This window comes from Diabrotica virgifera, chromosome 5 (genome assembly GCF_917563875.1).
Source record: "Diabrotica virgifera virgifera chromosome 5, PGI_DIABVI_V3a".
Lineage (NCBI taxonomy): Eukaryota > Metazoa > Arthropoda > Insecta > Coleoptera > Chrysomelidae > Diabrotica > Diabrotica virgifera.
The window spans coordinates 193,214,353-193,233,201 of record NC_065447.1 but is presented as its reverse complement, the minus strand read 5'-3'; the positions used below and the strand labels follow the sequence as shown (position 1 = coordinate 193,233,201).

Genomic DNA, 18,849 nt, shown 5'->3' with positions numbered 1-18,849 from the left:
GCTCTGGAGGAGTCCCAGGAATGGAAATTTCATCATCACTTATCATTTTACTTTCGAGAACACCAGCAATTAAATTTATAAGCGTCAAGTTTGACAATTCAACCTCAATACATTTCCATAGTAACCCAAGTAATTTTATTAGGAATTTCAAAGAACCATTTATTTGGGAATAAAATTATCGCGTTTTTTTTTAATCAATCAATATCTGTCGAATTTTAAACGATTTGCGGAAAAATAGTATGTTTACCTCGTAGGAAAAGCCACATTCCTGGACTCTGTGTTGCTAAGTCTCGGCTTGCGCCTCGACTTAGCAATCTTCACAGTCGTCCAGGAATGTTAAGCTTTTCCTACCCGGTAAACAATGTACTATTTTTTAAGTGCATAAAATGCATTCAAAAGTACAGAAACATATCAAAATAAGTATATTATGGGCCAGATTTGGTTACTCGGGGGTTTTTGGGGTTGCTGAACACGAATACCCTATCAGAACCGACCCCGGAGCATCTGGTGCCCACTTCGCTTGTCAGGACTTTTAAAATTGAAATTTCAAAATGATTGATGAAAAGTTTTTGTGAATTGTAAAAGACGTATCAAAATGTTATTTTTTTAATTAGGTATTTTGATGTTACTTTAAGACAAAAGAAAACTAAAAAATAACAAGAAGGACATAGTGTTCTTTCTAGGCAAAGATTTGGATTAAATGGATAATTACGTCGTACAGAATAGATTTAACCTTTAAATTTATATATATACAACTTTTTTAGTGGCGAGAATCACCTTTACATAATAAGAAAAAAAGGCTGAATAGGCGGGTTGAACTAGATTCTTCTTAATAAAAATTATTTCTATCTTCTTATTAAAAAGAAAAATTATTAAATTTTTTTAAAAACATTTTAAAAGTTTTAAGTTCTGAGAAAAGACGAAAACATGTTTTACATCATTTAGATTTCAAATACAATATTATCAGGATAAAATTTTATTGAAAATTTTTTGCTCAATTAGAAATCCAATGAAATCAATTAATTTGTGGTCATCTGATTGAATACAACCAATAAAACCAACATTATACTGAAAACAGATCCCATGGGCTGTTTTCACTCAATCATGTAGCTATGGATACCTACATTTCGTTTCATTTCGATTTTGACATTTCAAATATTCAATATTTCAAAATTTCACGATTTGGTTGTAATACTGATGAGAATATTAATGAAATTATAAATCTTCATTAAATTTTTCTAATTGTTCCTTTGTTAATTGCACATTTAAATAAATTGTTTCTGCTCTGTATTTTTTTTTTCATAACCAGCAAAAAATTTTCTATCCGAATAACCTTCGAACATTGATAAATGCTCAAAAATTTTTTAACAACTTTCTCAAGCTTGTTGCTTACAGGCAACAGACCTCCGCCTACGGCGTCGGTCTGTTTCCAAGCAACAAGCTTTCGAAATCTGTTATAAAATTTTTTCGAACAATTATCAATGTCCTTGGGTTATTACTACTGAAAATTAACCAAAATTTCAGTTTAAAATTTGTTTATTTTGACGTTTTAATTTTAAAAATTAAACAAAATAATTTGTTTAACTTGTTTTTTACGAATGAGCCCAGAAATTAAAATAGGAACATCAAAATAAACATCTTTTAAACTAAAATCATGTTAATTCTAAATAAAAATAGTAAATAATAATATATGAAAATGCCACAAGAATATAGCTTCAGAACAATGACAAATATAAAAAATACGTTACCAAAGGTTTTTAAGTTCCCTTCTAATCGACTCTTACAATCTAGATCCCTTAAGTATTTATTTAAATTTTACCCTTTCATTATTAATTCTAGAAAGAACAGGACTGCATACAAACCGTAGTTTAAAGCAAAAATTAATTTATGGAAGGCAACAATTGTGCGTCTTAAGATTATTCAGCATGCAACTTTCAGTCACGACATTCGTCACAAACACAATATACCGACAGATGTGAACTCGCCGGTTATGCTGAAGTTTTGCGCGTTACTGGCAATTGTTTTATAGCGCGACGGAGTTTTCGTGAGAACTCCACATCCAGTCTAAAAGGCTTTGTGGCGCATATTACAGGGTGATCTCCCGTTCTTAATTGAAGAATCTGTCTTTCAGAATGAAATGTAAAGTGCTCGGAGAGCAAATAGATCTATATTATAAATATTTTTATTTACAAATCATATTAATAATAATGATCAAGACGGTCACGATTTACGAACGAAGAAAATAAAAATTAAGATACACATGAACATTTTTTTTTTCGAAAATATTTCTAATAAGGTAAACGTACCTATTATCGGCACCTTTAGCACGTTAAGCACAATGGAGCTTCATTTTAATTAGGTTAGTAACCAAATTAGCTGAATAAAGTGTAATCCGATTATTGTTTTGGCTAACAAAATCTATCACAATTACACACAGAATATTTACTTTATCCTAAAACAAACTCATAATATTTAAAAAATTAATAAAATAAAAAGTGTCGTAAGTCCCCATTATCGGCATTCTAAATTAAATTCATGCTCTAATTTTCGGCATATCAAGGATCTTTTTTCGGCATGAACTATGTACCCAAAATTTGAATAATTATTGTATAAGATAGTTAGGGGAGCAGGAGGCTAGTTGTAACAATTTTCATAAAATCAAATATATCTCGACAGCGACTTTCCCAATTATCGCTAATTAAACTCTAAACGCTAGTTTAACTCTTTATGAATAAAATCGATCTGAAAAAAAAGTTAAAAAAGAATGGTATTTATTAATCAACTAGCATTTTACCAAAAAAGTGCATTGTTACAACTTACCCCGCGCTTGGGGCTAGTTGTAACATCTATTAGGGCAGGTTGTAACAGTAAGAAAATTCTAATTTTTTGGTATATTTCAAAGAGAATACCAACGTTATTCCTGTTGAAAGATGTTGCTCTACTTAATACCGTGGCTTCCGGTGTTCTTAAAGGTAAATGTAGATTTCCACGCATAAAATTTTGGACTCAATCTGGACCAAGTGTATACTTTTGATACCAAGAAGAAGTAAGTTGCTTAGCACTGAGTTTCACGGCACATTGGTAACCCAGTTTTCGCATCTCCATGGGAATTAGTCCAATATATGGGTCTAGGACGTTTCATCGCCGCCAGTTCATCGCCGCCGTCTCGACGCCGCCAGTTCATCGCCGGCCGATTCATCGCCGGCCGTTTCGATGCCGCCGGTTCATCGCCAGTCAGTTAATCGCTAACTGTATATTTCCGAATTTTCGACCAATTTTCGACAGTTACATTTATTATTTATTTTTAGTATTAATTAGGAATTCTAGGAAATGCGAGATATGACCATTCCCGTTGCCATACTTAATCTTTTAATAGCCTTTTAAACTTTTATAATATAAAATATAATTTAACACTACAAATTTAATATTGTTTAGTATCAAATTTAGGGGAAGTAGAAATAGAACAGTAAATTAATATAATAATATTTTTTATCTATTTATTTGTCATAAGTTTTGAACTGAATTTAACGTCGTGTCGTGTCATCTCCCATAATACAAGATCAACTGACTAACTGGCGATAAAACGGCCGGCGATGAAATGGACTGGCGATGAACCGGCGGCATCGAAACGGCGGCGATGAACCGGCGGCGATGAAACATCCCATTCCGCAATATATATATTTCGGCGCACTTCAGAATATACGAAGCCATTTTACTTTCTTCTTCGGCTGTAAAAACTATCCCTGGTTTAAACTTGTAGACTCTAATTGTTTTTCGTTTTTTTTTATATATCGATATAGACATACATGCCACAGTCCCAAAGTTTTACTTGCTTGTCTTATGCTACATTGATTATCTAAAACTTCCGCTGAAGTAGTAGACTTCACTTTCTGGCTTTGAGTTGCCCTTTCTGATTTTTATTAATATTGTCTCATTCTTGAAGAAAAAATTAAATAATACGTTTTTATATTGTAGATCATAAATTTAATAAGATTCAGCTCAAGTTGTAGCATGTTTCAACAAGTCCCAACGTTTTGTTACAACAAACCCCGTAGCACACTTTTGTATACTTAATAACTGTAAAAATAACTTCCTAATCGTAAAATCGTTAAGCAACATCAAAGTATAACTAAATTTAGAAAAGAAATTAACACCGAAAGATTCATTTCCGTTTAAATTAAACCAATAGCAATAACCAAAATTTTATGAGTGTCAAATTTTATATTACCTCATCCAAATGAAGTACGTGCACAAAAATATTATTTGCAACTATCGGAGGATGATGGGCTAGACGGTATCATTTGCAGGGCGATAAGATAATAAGATTGTGTCAGCTAAATTAGTTAAAAATCGTCAAATAACCTTTGAAAAAGCCGTGTTACCACTAACCCCTGTTACAACAAGCCCCTTGTTCCCCTACCTAAATATTTACTTAGATACTATTAAAGTAAATAAATTATTGTAGGTAAATACATATTATTTCTAACAATTATTAAAGCTAATTGGCTCTTCCCAAAGCCATAAATTCCACAAAAAGAAGAAAAAATAATACATTACTCCACTCTTCCTCGAGGCACTTACGAAATTTTTTCAAAATTTCAAAATTATTTATCAAGTTATCGCGAAAAAGGATAAAATGTGAGATTCTATCTAACGTCGCGACTACTCGCGGGTTAAACACACTTTATTTTAGTAGTCATTGACACAAGCATTTCCTTTTCATTTTCCTCTTCTGGTGTGGAAAACGGGCCTTCGTGACATTATTCAATTTAATCTTTGTGTTGCGATTAGAAATTCTATTATTAAAGGTTTGTGCAACTTTTTTTCTTTTCGTTTTCCAATTTTTTTTGGATGCGCTTTTCTTTCCGTTACATTTTTAGCTGTTCTTCTTGTTTTTCTTTTCTTCCATTTTCTTGTAATATTGTTGCCACTGAGATTGTTTGTATGTTCTAAAAAAAAGTCCTTATTTCAATATATCATTGAAACTGCCTATCCAACAACTGCTTTTTTGTTGCAGGAAATCCACAGGCTGCAATCCGAAATAGTCATGCTATCAGTAGGTTTTCTTCTTCTTCTGTTAATGTGATCCCTGGTCCAGATTTCATCTCTAAAGAAGTTCTACCGTTTACTTTATCCTGTAGAGTCGATCTAGGTACCTTATACAATTTGCCAGCTGTTTTAAATGGCATTCCTGACTGAACAGTTACAACAGTTTAGTTTATATCTTCTGAAGAATATTGAATTCTGTTTTTTTGCTTTTACATTATTAATTTCTTAATTTTAGTTTAAAACAAAGAATTTCCAATTATCGGCACGTATAGTCATGTGTTATCGGCAGTATTATACTTGGTCAAATTATGACTATTTCTAGTATAGATATGGGATGCCGAAAATTGGTACAGAGAATCATGGTTTTTTATTGCAAAGAATGACCAAACATTTGTCATAGTAAGTTAAAAGATGACGCTAAAATCAACACATATAGAGTATATTGACATGGCCCGAATTACGAAGTAGTGTCCCGGCGTCCGGGAGAAGGCTTCCGGGCCATCCGAATTTTCAACGTTTTGGTAAAATAATTTTATTTTGAAATTTTTAGTACATTATGTATTCTTCTAAGAATTAGAGGTTTTCTTCTCATTGTTAAGCAAATTAAGTAGTGCGACAAATATGATAGTAAGAAGTAATCAACACAAAAATGTTCTGAAGTTGTTTTCTTGTGGAATTTTTGACAATTACATTTTGATGGGATTAATCCACAATCAAAAACTTGAAGCCTTTGAGATGTGGCTATACAGGCAAATTCTAAGAATATCATAGACGGACAAGATAACCAACGAGACCATACTAAGAAGAATGGGGAAAGAAAGAGAAGTGATGTTTACATTTAAAAAGAGATAGTTAGAATATCTCAGACACATAATGAGAAACGGAAATAAATACAGATTACTGAAAATAATCCTTCAAGGCAAAGTATTCGGAAAGCGAGGTATAGCGAGAAGAAGAATATCATGGTTAAAGAACCGGAAGAAATGGTTCTCCACCACAACAACTAATCTATTTAAAGCATCTGTTAATAAAATAATTATAGGCAGAATGATCGCTAATATCCGATACGGATAGGCACCAAAAGAAGAAGAAGCCACAATTGTATGACCCTTACATTTTTATATTAACCTAAGGTTATAATACCTATTTACATGAAAATTCAACATCAGTTGAGTTTTCCTTTTTTGAGAACGATTTCCGGATTTTAAAAAAAAACTAAGAAAAATGTAATTATTACAGCCAATTGTGGCTTAATCCTATCAAAAATATCATTAAAAATGTTAAATAATCAATAAAATGGTGATATTGAAGTTCTGGCAAAAAAATGGCCCAATTTTTATTGAAAAGTCCCGGATTTCTGGTATTTTTTTCAGCCTTGTCCCGAATTGGACTGAATTAGAGTTGGTCACACTAATTATAACCAATTATCGGCACTCCAGCCGATGATTGGATCATCTGTTAATATTTACGTACCTATTATCGGCACCCTCAAAATACTGCAAAAAGCTATAGAAAACAGTTTTTGGCCAACAAATAATCAAAATCAACTATTTCTCCACAAACAAAACTTAATAAAACGGTTATTCGAAATTTGAATCAGAAATTATAGCATTCTATAGCTTACCTGTTTCTTAACACATACAATAAGAAACACTTCCCATGAGAGCTTGGCGCCAACAGGCCAATATATTTTTAAATGTTGTGATTACAGTTTTCGTCTGACAATTGACATATTTTTCGTACGCGTGAATAAAAGTTCTTATAAATTAGTGAAATACTTTCGTTCAACAATCACGCGCAAGAATTCTTATTTTTTTCGATTATGTAGAATTACTGCCGATGATTGGGGTAGTGCCGAAAATAGGATCGTTTACCTTTCTTTGCTTTCTCCAATGTAAGACCATCTTCTTGTAATAGTCTTTCTCGTATTTCATTGTTCTTAATGCCACATATAATCATTATTACAATAAGACTATCTTGAAGCTTTTCCAATTTGCATTTACCTGCCCTTTTCTTCAACTCGGTTATGAATTTATTGGTTGGTTGTCCTGGGTCTTGTTTTTAAGTAAAGAATTTATACCTTTCATATACAATATTTTCTTTTCCTTGGAAGTGTACTTCAAACTTTTCCAATAAACATTTTAACTTATTTTTTTCGTCCTTTGCAAACGCAAATGTGGTGTATATTTTAAAGCCTTCCTCACCTATATAATGAATCAGCTGGGCACACTGTGTCTCTTCGCTTTTGTTATTTATTTCCGAAGCAATTAAGTAATTTTCAAATCTCGCTCTCCACGTTTTCCAGTTTTCTGCTAAATTTCCGGTAGTAAAGATATCATAGACGGACAAGATAACCAACGAGACCATACTAAGTGCCTCTACTAATGCCTCTATTATCACCCATTTTCTTCTGTAATTTGTAATTTATTATAAAACCATTTGTTTCTACAAGACGTGTCTTGGAATTTTTAGGTTATGGACGATGCATCTTTTGAATTTTTTTAATTGTATTTATATCTCATCCATATCATTCAGTATAAGAATTTAATTGTACCAACTACTGAATGCGCCATGTATATGTGCTGGTTCGGTTTAGGATTTAATAATGTATTTGGATTACTTCCAGACATTTATTTTTAATTAAAAGTACAATTAAACTTACATCTTATACTATCTGGCATAAAGTGACATTCCTCCGTCAACTCATAGGATATGACAGGAGTACATAGAACACAGAACTATAACTAGATTCAGACTGACTATTTACCCTGACATTTGCTACATAGGACCTTTTTCATTTTCATAAAATTAAAACGTGCTTTTTCGATTCTGACTTTGATTTCTGCAGTTCAGTCATTATTTTCTGTTATAAGTGTTCCTAGGTAAGTGTACTTTTTTACTCTTTCGATCTGCTAGCCCTCTACTATCAAGATTTCGTTAGTATTATGGTTGTTTTTACTAATTTTCAGAAACTTCGTCTTTTTGATATTGAGAGAGTTCGGTGTTCCCTACTACACCTTACTATTTTATTCATAAGTCTTTGCAGGTCTTGTAAACTATCGGCTATTATTACTGTATCATCTGAATATCTGATGTTGTTAACTAAGACTCCATTTACTCTTATGCCGACTGTTTCATCTTCCAGAGTTTCTCGCATTACCTCTTCAGAATAAGCGTTAAATAATAGACTCCTCTCTTTATTTCCATTTCTTCGGATGTTTCTTTTTCAATTCTTACTATTGCTCGCTGATTGTAATAGTAGTCTAAGAGCTAGTGAACCTTTTGACTAACGGTCGTCCTGTAAGGCTAAAAATTTGTAGAGTGATAATTCATAGCACACCAAAGCTAAAAACCATGACCTGGCAGGCCTCAGCGGTGCACGTGTATCTACCAGGTGAATCGAAAAGTGCAAATTTAGGGGGTAAAATAAACTTTCTCCTGTAAGGTTTAAATTTAAGTATGTGTTTGAGTAAGTCATTTAGAAGAAATGTGTACAATGACAGGCGATTCTGAAGAGCATAAGACCTTGCCAGGCGAGGGGAAAGATTAGGGGTTTTTATTAAAATTATTCTTTTTGCATCGAACAAATTTTTTTAGGCTTTTTGAATCATTCCAAACAGAAAAGGTCCTTAGTTATTTTTCTCTTAAGTTAATAGTTTTTGTTATATAAGCGATTGAAAATTTTGAAAATTGCGAAATCGGCCATTTTTAACCCAAATCGGACATTTATCTAAAAATTTCAATATTGGCAAGGTACGCAGATATTCCTTAAACATTGATTGATGAAATCCCGAAGAGTTTTTTGCAATAAAATAACGAAAACCGCTTTGTTTTTTTAATTGCTAATCAAGCGGGCGCTACACTGTAGTATAATTGAGGACGTTTGAGCTTGCATAAATTCATTATCTCGAGAATGGGCAAATTTGAAGAGAAATCCTCAGACAGGTCGATTTTTATTTTTGAATTAGGACTTTTTGGTATATATATAATACTAGTGACGTCATCCATCTGGGCGTGATGACGTAATCGATTATTTTTTTAAATAAGAGTAGGTGTTGTGTGATAGCTCATTTGAAAGGTTATTTAATTCTCTATTCAGTAATATAAACATTAACATAATTATTTATACAGGGTGTACAAAAAAAATTTTTTCTTCTATTTGTCAAATTTAATCAAAGTTAATTTAATAAAAAAAATTTTTTTGTACACCCTGTATAAATAATTATGTTATTGTTTATATTAGTGAATAGAGAATTAAATAACCTTTCAAATGAGCTATCACACAACCCCTACTCTCATTTAAAAAAATCATCGATTACGTCATCACGCTCAGATGGATGACGTCACTAGTATTATATATATGCCAAAAAGTCCTAATTTAAAAATAAAAATCGACCTGTCTGAAGATTGCTCTTGAAATTTGCCAATTCTCGAGATAATGAATTTATGCCAACTCAAACGTCCTCACTTATACTACAGTGAAGCGTCCGCTTGATTAGCAATTAAAAAACAAAGGGGTTTCCGATATTGTATTGCAAAAAACTCTTTGGGATTTCATCAATCAATGTTTAAAGAATATCTACCTACCTTGGCAACTTTGAGATTTTTAGATAAATATCCGATTTGGGGTTAAAAATGGTCGATTTCGCAATTTTCAAAATTTTCAATCGCTTATATAACAAAAACTATTAACTTAAGAGAAAAATCACCAAAGACCTTTTCTGTTTGGAATGATTCAAAAAACTTAAAAAAAATTTGTTCGATGCAAAAAAAAAAATTTAGGAAAAACCCCTAATCTTTCCCCTCGCCTGGCAAGGTCTTATGCTCTTCAGAATCGCCTGTCATTTTACACATTTCTTTTAAATGACTTACTCAAACACATACTTAAATTTAAACCTTACAGGAGAAAGTTTATTTTACCCCCTAAATTTGCACTTTTCGATTCACCTGGTAGATACACGTGCACCGCTGAGGCCTGCCAGGTCATGGTTTTTAGCTTTGGTGTGCTATGAATTATCACTCTACAAATTTCTAGCCTTACAGGACGACCGTTAGTCAAAAGGTTCACTAGCTCTTAGACTATAGAGGTGTGTTATTATTAGAAAATCAAAAAAGAATAGAAAACTATAATTACTATCGAGGCCTTTTGCAATGTTTGCCGCTCTTCGTTAGAGCTCTCTTGTTTCGCTTATTGCGGTGAATCACTCCACATTCTTCTTGTATGTTGTCAAAGTTTGTTGTATGACCTGGCTTTTGTTATAATTTTTTTCCACTCATTTCGATATGTGCATTGTGCATAGTTCCCTCCAGTTTCTCACTTTGAGGATTTTGATATCTCTCACGACCTGGTCTTTCCATCTCTCCCTGGGTCTTCCTCTTGATCTTTCAATGTCTGGCTTCCATCTGGCGATCTTCTTAATCAGTAGGTCATTTTACTTCTCTCTATGTGACCCAGCCATCTCAGTCTCTGCTCTTTAATAAATCTAACTCCCATCTTCTCCCTTCATTATGTCTCTTAGTGCACGGTTCATTTTTCTTCTCATTTCTTGGTTTTCCGTATTTATCGGGCCCATAATCAGTGTGAGGATTTTCCTTTAGAATATTCTTAATCTTTAAATTGTTGAACTCTTTTAAAAGTGTAGTTTTTTCTCCTTATTACATTATCATGACGTTATTATCTATCATCTATCATGACATGATAATGTGTTCTGATAATTAATCTGTGCTCTGAGGTTATTGGCGGTATATACATATACTGGCTCTGAGGTTATGGTGCAAATGTATGAAATAAATTCGTTATTTCGTAAGCCGGCGACTTTAAGAAAAAATGCCGAAACAGCTCTATTTTTATTTTTAAATTAGGATTATTTTTGGCATAAATATATATCATAATAGTGACGTCATACATCTGGGCGTGATGACGTAATCGATGATTTTTTTAAATAAGGATAGGGGTAGTGTGCTAGTTCGTTTGAAATGTTATTTAATTCTCTATATAAACTTTCTCAGAAAAAAAGCTCTATATGCACTTTCCGACTATTAGAAATGCATTAATTGTGCCAAAGGACAAAATAAAAAAAGTTCTTACCTTGCCTTCCACACAGGGCCTATTTTACCACTAGGTCCGTGAGGCAGTTGCCTCGGGCCCGCATTTTAATCTGGCCCAGAAAGTTCACAAAAAAATTTATTGCAATAACAAAATAAATTTTCAAAGTCCTTTAATTTTACGAACAGGAAATGATAAATGATAATAATAAGAGTAAATACCATTCATAAATCATATATCGTTCTTAAAAAATATCACCGATAAAGGCTTCATATAAAGATGAGCTTTCCAGAGGACAAAAAAGAAAACATTTTTTTATGAAAATTCAAGTGTTCCCGAAACGATTTGTTTAAAAGGACATGCAAATTTTAAAATAAATAGTTTTTTACCTATTTGTGATAATTGCGCAAGTATCTATATGAAAATTGGCTTATTATTCTGGTTTCCAGGTGTCAGTTCCATATAGTAAGACGCATCTTTTACATTAGTGTTGAAGATCCTTATTTTCATGTTTTTTATAGTTCTCTAATTTGGCGAATGGATTTAGTGTCCGCAGTCATATAAACCCAAACAAACAACAACATAGTTCTCTAAATTTCCATATACAGGGTGTCCCCGAAAATAGTGCGTTCCTTAAAGGTATAGGTAGAAGGCACCATGTAGAGCAAAAAAGTTTTATAACATTTTTTTCTAAATGCAACCGTTTGGCTAAAAAACCAAAATACATTTTGGTATGCAAATGGAAATCTGAAAACTACGTATACAAAAATCTAAACATAGACAATCACAATTAAAAAATAGTGGCAGCATTTTATCCATAAGTATTTGCATTAAACCCTGTCTTCATCCTAAACAAATAAACAAATAATTGATGGATTCGACCGTTACTTGATGGAAGTTCATTTTATCTAACAATAAAACACTGAAAACGTTTGTTTTCTATACTTCCACAAAATTTATTATAACTAAGTGACTACAGCTGTTTCGGCGGAGTGCCTTTCTCAAGTGATATAGTTTACAATGTGTTTGCCTTTTTAAGTCTTCAACTGAAGAGGTTGAGGAGTGGGGAGCTGTTTGTCTCGAGTTGGTCATTCAGAATTATATCTGTATTTTTCAGTTTATTAATTTCCATAGATTCTAAAAAAGATAGCTTAAGGCCTTTGAAATTTGCATAAATCAAGACTATTTTGAATTCAATAATCAAATATACACAAACAACAGTGCAGGACTTATTATGGGTAATCCTCTAAGCCCATTGCTATCAGATATATTTATGAACCAACTTGAAACAACAATTTCTAAACATCCCGTATTTAAACAGTTCTTATATTGGTGGAGATACGTGGATGATATACTAGTATGCTTTACAGGAACTAACAGACAACTTGACCAATTTCTATCATATATTAATTCACTTCATAATAATATTGAGTTTACAATAGAAACAGAACAGAATAACTCCATAAACTTTCTAGATGTAACGATTTCCAGACTACACAACAAACATGAGTTCTCCGTATATCATAAACCTACCCATACTGACACAACTATACACAATTCATCATCACATCCTACACAACACAAATTAGCAGCCTACCATAGCATGATACATAGACTGACAGAAATTCCCATGACAAAAAATAACTTCGAGATAGAACTAAACATCATTAAACAAATAGCAGTAAACAACGGCTATAACGAACAAACAGTTAACAAAATTTTAAACCAAAAACTCCATAAGAAAGCCCTGAAATTAGTGTATCCACCACCACAGAAAGAACCCAGTACCTTCTGCTCTCTCACATATACTGGCAAAATAACAACAAAGATAGCCAGATACATAAAAAAGAAAGGAATAACACCAGCTTTCAGAACTAACAACAACTTAAGCAAATATATTAAGAACAATAAAAGCCGAAGGAGAAAGCAACTACAGAGTGGTGTGTACAAACTAACTTGTGGTGACTGTCCGAAAACGTACATCGGTCAAACTGGCAGAACTTTTGACAAACGGATAGCAGAACACAAAAGGGCATTCAACAATAGAAAAACAGACACTTCTACATACGCACTTCACCTTCTAGATCATAATCATTCTTTCAATGAAGAGTTTCAAATTCTACATATTCAAAATAAAGGCCTTAAGCTATCTTTTTTAGAATCTATGGAAATTAATAAACTGAAAAATACAGATATAATTCTGAATGACCAACTCGAGACAAACAGCTCCCCACTCCTCAACCTCTTCAGTTGAAGACTTAAAAAGGCAAACACATTGTAAACTATATCACTTGAGAAAGGCACTCCGCCGAAACAGCTGTAGTCACTTAGTTATAATAAATTTTGTGGAAGTATAGAAAACAAACGTTTTCAGTGTTTTATTGTTAAATAAACAAATTCTTGTTTTGTTGGATTTTCAAACATGGGGTGGTACAAATATTTTGCATGATTAACTATTTAGTGGGATAATATTTTGCAGGTGTACCTGTCTGACCTACATTTGTGGTGTCAATAAACTAAATCACAAACAGTTCTTGTACAGTGATGCCAAATTAGTTAATTTTATGAAAATAAAAGTTCGCTTATATGGTGAACAATGTAAATTTTCTTTTTGGACCCGGTAAACTTAAGAAAAAAATGTTATAGGAATTTTTTGTTCTACATTGTGTATTATATCCATACCTTAAAGGAACGCACTATTTTCGGGGACACCCTGTATATTGTTTAATGAGTAACGAGTGGTATGATATTCGATATTCGGGCTTTATTAAGTCTATTTTCTACATCTTCATCTATTTTTTCATTATTATCGAGTATAGTTCCTAGGTATTAATTAAATTATATTTAGGGGTCCGAAAATTGTGTAGTGAATCGGGCCTGATTTGAAGTAAAATAGGCTTTGCTTCCACAAGACAAGCCTGTTATAGTTTTAAAGTTAGATTATGTTACAATTGCTTGAGAAATCCTTTATTTTTCTTTATGCTGAGAATTTATTTTTTAAGTTTTTTCAAATACTTAAAAGTTGTAAGAAAATAGATTTTGTTTGTAAATCATTTAGCTTTTTAAAATATTTTTCATTCAACTTTTTTATATTTTTCATTCATTATTCCGAGGGGATCAAGTCTAAAACAAAGTGATCAAGTCTCCCTTCCTGCAGGAGACTTTATCTCTTTTGCTCCTTGTCGAAATATTTTTGAAGGTATAGACTTGAATTTTTATAAAACACCACGTGCATGCGCACACAGACAGTATCGAGTTAGTTGCTAAATCTATCAAGTTATGTAGGTATGTATCAGTGCAAATAAAGTGTGAAAAAAATATATTATAGTGTTTTTAGTAAATCTATTATTATAATTTTTGTCTCTTTGGATTTGTTTTCCTAGGGAATAAGATAATAAGTAATATTAAAACGATTTTATATACTTCTCTCTATATTTTTAATTTTTGGTAGTGTTGTAATAACATTTTTTGGAAAATAGTAAGTATTAAAATTGGTAATCTCAGTAATATTTAAATAAAATACAGATAAACTGTTTAAAGTATATTTATTTCGTTGAAATCATATTATAGAAGTATAACTTCTTACGTGCGTATAAAGTAGGTACACACACATTCTGTTTTTACTTTACGATTATTCAATATTTTGCAGTTTTAAGAGTTAAATCTTTATTAATCACTTTGTGATATTTAGAATCTTCATTTTTTATTTTTTTTTTTTGTTTGTGTGGGATCAAAATTACTCGATAAGGAATAAAGTTTACCCACTCTCCCCTATATAAGATATTTCTCCTGTAAAAAGAATTGCCTATATTTGCAATTAATGTATGGGAAGGGAGATCCACACCAAATGTGTGATTTGTGATTGGTTAATTGGTTGCGTTCATAGATATATAATACTCTAGATTGCGCCTTACGACCTTAAAATGGGTGACGGTTGCGACAGAGATAAATGAGCCTATTTGGTCGGTAGTCTCTTTCTAATTCAAGGGGAGTATCGACGACGTCACTATCCTACTCTGTCGTCGAGTATTTTAGATGGTTTGACAGTTCGAGCGGATGGCGACGAGAACTGGTCGTTTGTCTTCGGACGTGGATAATCCTGGTTCGAATCCCGTACCAATCTTTACTTTTTTTATTTTTTATTTAATCAATATTGCGTTTATTAGATATTATTACATCTCTAAAGTAAATCTATGCAAAGAAATATATAACAAATAAGAAAAACTGTGTAGGTACCTATAGATTTTAAAAAAATATAAAAGCCAATGTTATTTTTTTAATAAGTTAATTGTAGAATAGTATAAAGTAATTGTTAAAAATATTCGTAAAAAATTACCAATAATTAATATCAACATAATGTACCATCGATTTATTAATTGAATCGGTCATTTCAAAAACAACATGAGTCACATATTCCTAATTTTACAGAAGAGCAAAGAAAACTAACTATATATTCGAAAGATGGATGAAATGGATGACATCAAAATTCAGAGTTATATTGTAGTTTTGTTCCTAATGTTCCTATAATGTTTTTACTGGACTGTTGTCGTTTTTTGCACACAACGTTTATTTTAAAGGAGTCTATTCCTCTCAAAAAGTTAGTTTCTGAAAATTGTGGACTTTGCTGTTTTTGAAATGACCGATTCAATTATAAGTAATTAGACATTATTTTTATTTATGAAACTCTTGTTACAATTTTTTAAAAAAGTAGAAGCAAAACAAACATTCACATCATTCGAATAAGGACGAATTTATATTAATAACGAATGACTTTTATACTATGCAGTTCACAAATTATGTATTCCAATATTAACTTACTATACATACATTTATTATCTGCTAGATTTACTTAGGTCCATTTTTCAGGTGTAAAAATATCTAATAAACGCAATATTGATTAAATAAAAATAAAAAAAGTATAGTTGGTATGGGATTCGAACCACGATTATCCACGTCCGAAGACCAAAGACTATTTCCCGTCACCACCCGCTCCAACTGTCAACACATATTACTCGATAAAGTGGGATATTCACGTCGTCGATATTCCCCTTAAATTAAAAAGAGACTACCGACCAAATAGGCTCATTTATCTCTGTCGCAACCGTCACCCATTTTAAGATCGCAGGGCGCAATCTAGAGTATTATATATCTATGGTTGCGTTCATAGATATATAATACTCTAGATTGCGCCCTGCGATCTTAAAATGGGTGACGGTTGCGACAGAGATAAATGAGCCTATTTGGTCGGTAGTCTCTTTTTAATTTAAGGGGAATATCGACGACGTGAATATCCCACTTTATCGAGTAATATGTGTTGACAGTTGGAGCGGGTGGTGACGGGAAATAGTCTTTGGTCTTCGGACGTGGATAATCGTGGTTCGAATCCCATACCAACTATACTTTTTTTATTTTTATTTAATCAATATTGCGTTTATTAGATATTTTTACACCTGAAAAATGGACCTAAGTAAATCTAGCAGATAATAAATGTATGTATAGTAAGTTAATATTGGAATACATAATTTGTGAACTGCATAGTATAAAAGTCATTCGTTATTAATATAAATTCGTCCTTATTCGAATGATGTGAATGTTTGTTTTGCTTCTACTTTTTTAAAAAATTGTAACAAGAGTTTCATAAATAAAAATAATGTCTAATTACTTATAATTGAATCGGTCATTTCAAAAACAGCAAAGTCCACAATTTTCAGAAACTAACTTTTTGAGAGGAATAGACTCCTTTAAAATAAACGTTGTGTGCAAAAAACGACAACAGTCCAGTAAAAACATTATAGGAACATTAGGAACAAAACTACAATATAACTCTGAATTTTGATGTCATCCATTTCATCCATCTTTCGAATATATAGTTAGTTTTCTTTGCTCTTCTGTAAAATTAGGAATATGTGACTCATGTTGTTTTTGAAATGACCGATTCAATTAATAAATCGATGGTACATTATGTTGATATTAATTATTGGTAATTTTTTACGAATATTTTTAACAATTACTTTATACTATTCTACAATTAACTTATTAAAAAAATAACATTGGCTTTTATATTTTTTTAAAATCTATAGGTACCTACACAGTTTTTCTTATTTGTTATATATTTCTTTGCATAGATTTACTTTAGAGATGTAATAATATCTAATAAACGCAATATTGATTAAATAAAAAATAAAAAAAGTAAAGATTGGTACGGGATTCGAACCAGGATTATCCACGTCCGAAGACAAACGACCAGTTCTCGTCGCCATCCGCTCGAACTGTCAAACCATCTAAAATACTCGACGACAGAGTAGGATAGTGACGTCGTCGATACTCCCCTTGAATTAGAAAGAGACTACCGACCAAATAGGCTCATTTATCTCTGTCGCAACCGTCACCCATTTTAAGGTCGTAAGGCGCAATCTAGAGTATTATATATCTATGGTTGCGTTGCTCGTTTGGTGTTTAAAATGAGAATGAGGTTATCAAAGTTATTTTTGTAAACATGAACTTTATTATCAATTATTTTTCAGTTAGAAGTAAGAAGTTTACGTCAGAGAGATTGTAATTTTTCTATGAAGAAATTGTTTTTCGTATCATTAGTTTAGTTTGTTCAGTGAAAGAGAAAATGAAAAAACAAGGTGGAATTTTAAGGTTATACCGCACACCTGGTTGTACAGCAGCAAAAAAGTTTGAAATTGTCCAGAAACTTCAGCAAACATGTAAAAATCTAAAGGATATTCAAACCGAAATATGTTTTCATATCGAATCAACAAGTGCCTTGGAAGCAAAAGACGTTAAGATTTTGAAATGGGTTCTTCAAGATCCTCTCCATCCCCAAAATTTAAGCGAAAAGGGAACGCTGGTAGCGAAAAATGGTACGGCTTTGGTTGAGGTAGGACCTAGATTTAATTTTTCCACATCAAGTTCCACAAATGCTGTTTCTATTTGCCAAAATCTCGGCTTGGTCCAAGTAACCAGATTAGAGGTCTCACGTCGCTATCTTTTAGTGTTTAATCAAGGTACAAAACTTACACCTCAAATTGAGAATAATCTAGCATCTTTACTCTATGATAGAATGACTGAATGCAGGTATACTCCAGAAAATATACCTAAAGTTAGCTTTAATGAAAAACTTGTCAAAAAGGAGGATATAAAAGAGATTGATATATTGGGTAAAGGTGCAGAAGCTTTAAAAGCCATTGATAAAGAACTTGGTCTGGCGTTCGATGAAGCAGATATAGTATATTACACAAATTTGTTTAAAAATGTTCTTAAGAGGAATCCCACTAATGTTGAATGCTTTGACTTGGCTCAATCTAACAGTGAACACAGTAGACATTGGTTTTTTAAGGGAAAAATGGTTATTGATGGTGTAGAGCATAAGCAATCACTGATAGATATGATTATTGAAACTCAAGAACACACAAATCCCAACAATGTTATAAAATTCAGTGATAATAGTAGGTAAGTCTACAAAATTATTAACTCTTTTATGCGACTCTTCTTTTTAAAATACTCTTTTATTAAGTTATTGTAATTTAAAATGTATAAGTTAATACAGCAAACCTTGAAGACAACTTATAAGCTTATTGAATTGAGTATAGGAAATCAGATATTAGATAACGTAACAATATTGTTAAAGACATTGTTATGTAATAAGATCAAGGGCGCCCATATAAAAATTTTTAGGGGGGGGGGCCAAACGTGAAGACGTTGCACATTACATTTTGTATATTTCGGATGACAATATATACAGTAGA

The 18,849-nt window shown here is 32.1% G+C and overlaps 1 protein-coding gene across 1 annotated transcript in view; it reads left to right on the top strand.

Annotated features, from left to right (window-relative positions):
* Positions 1-17,575: 17,575 nt before the first annotated feature.
* The window catches only part of LOC126885248 (phosphoribosylformylglycinamidine synthase-like), a 79,698-nt gene continuing 78,424 nt past the window's right edge, over positions 17,576-18,849 (top strand). The window contains exon 1 of the mRNA XM_050651731.1: positions 17,576-18,553. Coding sequence (XP_050507688.1) covers positions 17,715-18,553 — 839 coding nt within the window. The 5' untranslated portion in view covers positions 17,576-17,714. The remainder of the gene's footprint in view (positions 18,554-18,849) is intronic.